The 4472-nt window shown below is 41.9% G+C and overlaps 1 protein-coding gene across 1 annotated transcript in view; it reads left to right on the forward strand.

The window, feature by feature from the left end:
- The window catches only part of LOC104157504 (egl nine homolog 1), a 6606-nt gene that overhangs the window by 875 nt on the left and 1259 nt on the right, over positions 1-4472 (forward strand). Inside the window, exons 2-3 of the mRNA XM_009694854.1 lie at positions 1619-1755; positions 3195-3262. Of these exons, the coding sequence (XP_009693156.1) occupies positions 1619-1755; positions 3195-3262 (205 nt within the window). The remainder of the gene's footprint in view (positions 1-1618; positions 1756-3194; positions 3263-4472) is intronic.

Genomic DNA, 4472 nt, shown 5'->3' on the forward strand with positions numbered 1-4472 from the left:
TGGGATTAGGTACATCTGAAGAATGGACGTAGCTAACTGGTTGTATTGAAAGCACGGGAGAGTAATGCAAAGATAGCTCTGTTTATTCCTTGATTGCTGTGCAGTTAGCTATGGAGAAGTTTATTCTCATTGTATATGAAAAAAAAAAATAAAACTACTGATAGTTCCATCGTACTTAGGAAGTAGCATGTGGAAGAGCACGTAAGCAGTCAGTTTCTGTGAATTAAGTGTGCCAGATATGGATAACACAGATTGCAGCTGAAAGTTCGGGGGTTTTTTTTGTTGGGTTTTTTTTTGTTTTGTTTTCCCTTTCCTTGAGTGCTGTCCATTTCTTATATGAGCTGGATGGGATAATGAGACTGATAACATACTTGCATAAAACTGGTAGATTGGAAAGCTGAGTCAGAAATGGATGCTCTTGAAGCTTTCCATTTCTGACTTGGCTCTTTGAAATGTCAAATTTGATCCTTCAATTAGAAAATAAATTTCTAGCCTTTTTTGCCATGATAGCATCTTCACATGTAAGCACACTAGTTGGACTGAACATCTTATAATACAGGTTTGGGGCATTTTTAGTTGATTTATGGTTTCTCTCCTGGGGAAAAAAAAAAACCACACACGAACAACAACAAAAAAACACCAACCTACCAGAGTGTAGAAGTCAAGCAAATTGCATTTTTACAGTAACTGTGAAAAATTTACCAGCTGGATATTTAATTTATGAACAAAGGTGTTTCATTTCCTGCAAAATCTATTTTAAATTACAAATTAATACATTACCAAATATATTAGTTAGGAGAGAAAGAAGCTCAAACTTTCTTTAGGAGAACAAGTTGATCTAAATTGTCACTTCTTGTTCACTGATTTAGATCACAATTAAAAATCAATCATTTATATCAATTTACCTTCTTAGTACTTGCATTGTTATGACGTTCCCATGAGGGCCTGTGATGGCTATCTATTGTTAGATTTAATAGCATCAATACCATCGTTAGAAAGAAGTTGTGACTTAAAAATAATTAACCCCACTTACTTGTGCTGTTTTCTAGGCATGTGTAGGTAGGTCCAATGGTTTTTCAAAGCCTGGAAGAAGTCTCAGTTGACCAGTAGTAATAGAGATCTCAGGCTTTAGTTTGAAGTTCCCTAGTCTTTCCTCATCTTAATTACACAAAAATGACATAAACTTGTGCTGCTGTTAAATGAAACAATTTATTTAATGGGAAAGGGTGAAACTCGGATGTGAAATACAATGTTTGTCTCATCTCTATTGGCATATTTTTAGCTACCTGTGTAATATCAGTCAGTCTTGTCCATTTTTTGCAAGTAGGTAATGCAACTAAAAAACAACCAACCTAAACCCACGGCTTTTTTACTTAAACATAAATGAAGGTTTAGTATTTGCAAGCATTCTGAATTTACTCAGTGGAAAATGTGTAAAACGTTTTGTTAAATGAAATGTATCGACAGAAAAGCTGTAGGTTTGTAATTTCTGCAGCTTCTGATAAAGGCTTTTATTTCTGTTCCAAGTGTCTGAAATATTTTCAAATGTGATATTCAGTGTTTTTAAATACAATGAGACGTTGTTTTCAAGCACTGATTTTATGTATTTAATTTGTAGGTAAGTGGAGGCATCCTTCGGATATTTCCAGAAGGTAAAGCCCAGTTCGCTGATATTGAACCCAAATTTGATAGACTGCTATTCTTCTGGTCTGATCGCCGCAACCCTCATGAAGTACAGCCAGCATTTGCTACAAGGTAGGACTGATGGACTCTTTCCATATTGCATGATGCCTCTTTGATCAAGAAATGAGCAAATCCTAATGAGGAATGAGTGACACTATGAATTATGACCTGATCCCAGGCCTTTCCGTGTACAGTTCCAGTTGCGCTATGACAGGAAAGGTTGTGGGGGTGTTTTTCTGCTGATTGATTAGGCTTCTGCTGTGCTCCTGAGTTTGTACCAATGTCTGATCTCTTATTTTCAAGAAAAGATCCTCTTGGGTGGGTAGGAGGGAGGACTGGAAACACCAGGAGTTTCTGAGCCTGAACTTGGCAGAACTGGGAAGGAGCACACAGCCATAAACAGACCCCACCTTAGCCAAGGGATGTTGCTTCATTATTTCTGTGTGATGGCTTTATGCTCTCCTCCCTTCCTTTTGTCCTTAGCACTGTGTTACTGGAAGATTGACTAGGTACTTGAGTTTTATGCTCCCTCTTGTTGGGAGGGAGTTGTTAGAAAATAGTAATTTTCAAACTAAGTCACCGCATTCTAGTCTGGGAATTGGCAGAGGGCTGTGGGGCAGAAACGGCCATGGATATACAAATATTTTCTTTCTCTGGAATATTAGAGAAGCTGTTCCCAGTCTGAGTCACAGGTAGAACTCGGTATCTCCTTTATCCCTCAGTGTGGGGCAGTGGGTGATGCTAAATGTACCTGCATTCACTGCCCCCACATCTTGAGTGGCCTTTCCAGATCGCATTAATAGGTTAAAAAAAAAAAAAGGTAAAATCCTCGATCCAGCCTTCCTGTTGCCCATGTCGCAACACATTGGGATGGCCAGAGCACTGAATGTTGGCTGGAGCTGTGAGATAACACAAGTACCTTTGCAAGAAGTAACTTAAAACTGCCGTCGGCATGTCCTCGGGAGGCTTTACCACTCTCCCCTCCAGCTTTGTGCTCTGAGCAGAGTCAGAGGGTGAAACGCCATTTACTAAAGCTCCTTGAAGTCTTTTCTCAATAGCTGGCGTTTCATATTTAAATCCTCTATGGGCAGTGGAAAACCAGAGGAGCTGCGTAAGAAGGGGTAGTTCATTTTCCCTTATGACCACTGTCCAAAAAAGAGGTTCTTGCAGTGTGACTCAGTGATGGACTTGACCGAGTAAAGTAAAAGATGAGGTCACGGGGCAAGGTGGTACGGACAGAGACTGTATTACAGGTTCTGGGCAAGAACCGTAATAGCAACTCATCAGGAAAAAGAAGCATAAACTGACAGTATCAGTGTCACCCTTTCAGTGACTGTTCAGGCAATACCTACTAACAGGAAAAAAACCCAACCTGCTTGCTTTGTGCTTTATGAAATCTTCTTCTGTCAGACTGCAGAAGTGTCATCTCATTTAGCTTGTGTTTTATGTCAAGTGCTTCACTGTTTTTTTTCTTCATAGTTCAGGAGTTCTTTTTCCATCTGTTTCCCTAGGTACGCAATAACAGTGTGGTATTTTGATGCAGATGAAAGAGCACGAGCTAAAGTAAAATATCTAACAGGTAATCTCTCGTTAATATCTTCTGTATTCTTTTTTATTTTTCTGAAAGAATAGCTAAGTAGCCCCACCTCATCTCCTTGGCCCACCTTGTGCACAGAAAGGGGGAGAAAACCAGCGTAACTCAGAGCCAGGTTTTACAGGGAAGGTGAGCCAGTGGTTGAGCTGCCAGGCAGGCTTGGGAAGTCCAGGTCAGTGCCTTGTCCTGCTGATGCTTCCTCCGAGACCTGAGGCTGCTCAGTATTTTTATAAGAGGGATACAGGTTCTCCCTAGCAGGTGTGGAGGATAAATACACCAGAGACCGTGAGGCATTGGAGAACTGAGAGCCCTGGAAATAGTTTTGATCGAATATACTGATTCAACAAGTGAATAGAACTTAACTTGTCTAGGATCTCTATATTGGAAAAAACAAAAGCCTAAAGTTAAAACCTGGAATCAAAGAATGGAGTTACTTCCTCCATTTCCAATTCCACATATCTAGCATCTGTTTTTCTTTTCTGGCTTCTCTCTCAAGAGGAAGTTGATCTAATTTTCCTGTTCAAATTAGCGTTATAAGGAGAAATGGCCTCGGAATTCTGTCGTGCTTGTACTTGCCATCACGATTTTGTGTTTGTTACAGTAGTTTTAAAAAATAAACCAAAATCAGGTGTACCGCAAGTGCACACGTGCACAGGGCCAGTTTCTCCGCGGTTTCATCAAGAGCTCTGAAACCGATGGATGTTGCAGGGAGTCCCTCGGCTCTGGCCGGGCGGACTGTGGCTGTCCCTGTCCCACTCCTCGGTGGCACATGCCCAGCAAGGTACGGTGACTTCCCAGGCGGTCAGAAATGCCGGATAACGCCCGCCTGGTCTCCGCAGGACGCCTGTCTGTCCGTAAGCCGGACTTTGTATCACACGCGTGTGACTGCGCAGCTCCTGGAGCCAGCCGTGCTGGATCAGAGCTGTTTTGGTTGTCTCCACGCAGCTTCACCCGCTGCCCTTTCAGAGGGAGCGCAGGGGAGGTGTTGGGCTGGGCTTGTGTCTTCAGGGAAGGTGCTCCCCCGGCCCCTCTCCAGGGTCCCCCTAAACTGCAGGCACTTAAGGGAGGAAAGCTGGGTTGGAGGAGTTGTTTAAATTTTGGTGTCAGTTTGCCCTGTAATTGATTTATAGTATCACATTGTTGTGATTTCAGTTTTCGTTTGCAATTAAAACTGCATTCCTTGCTCTGTATCTGC

Source organism: Cariama cristata, unplaced genomic scaffold (genome assembly GCF_000690535.1).
Source record: "Cariama cristata isolate BGI_N322 unplaced genomic scaffold, ASM69053v1 scaffold29232, whole genome shotgun sequence".
Taxonomy (NCBI): domain Eukaryota; kingdom Metazoa; phylum Chordata; class Aves; order Cariamiformes; family Cariamidae; genus Cariama; species Cariama cristata.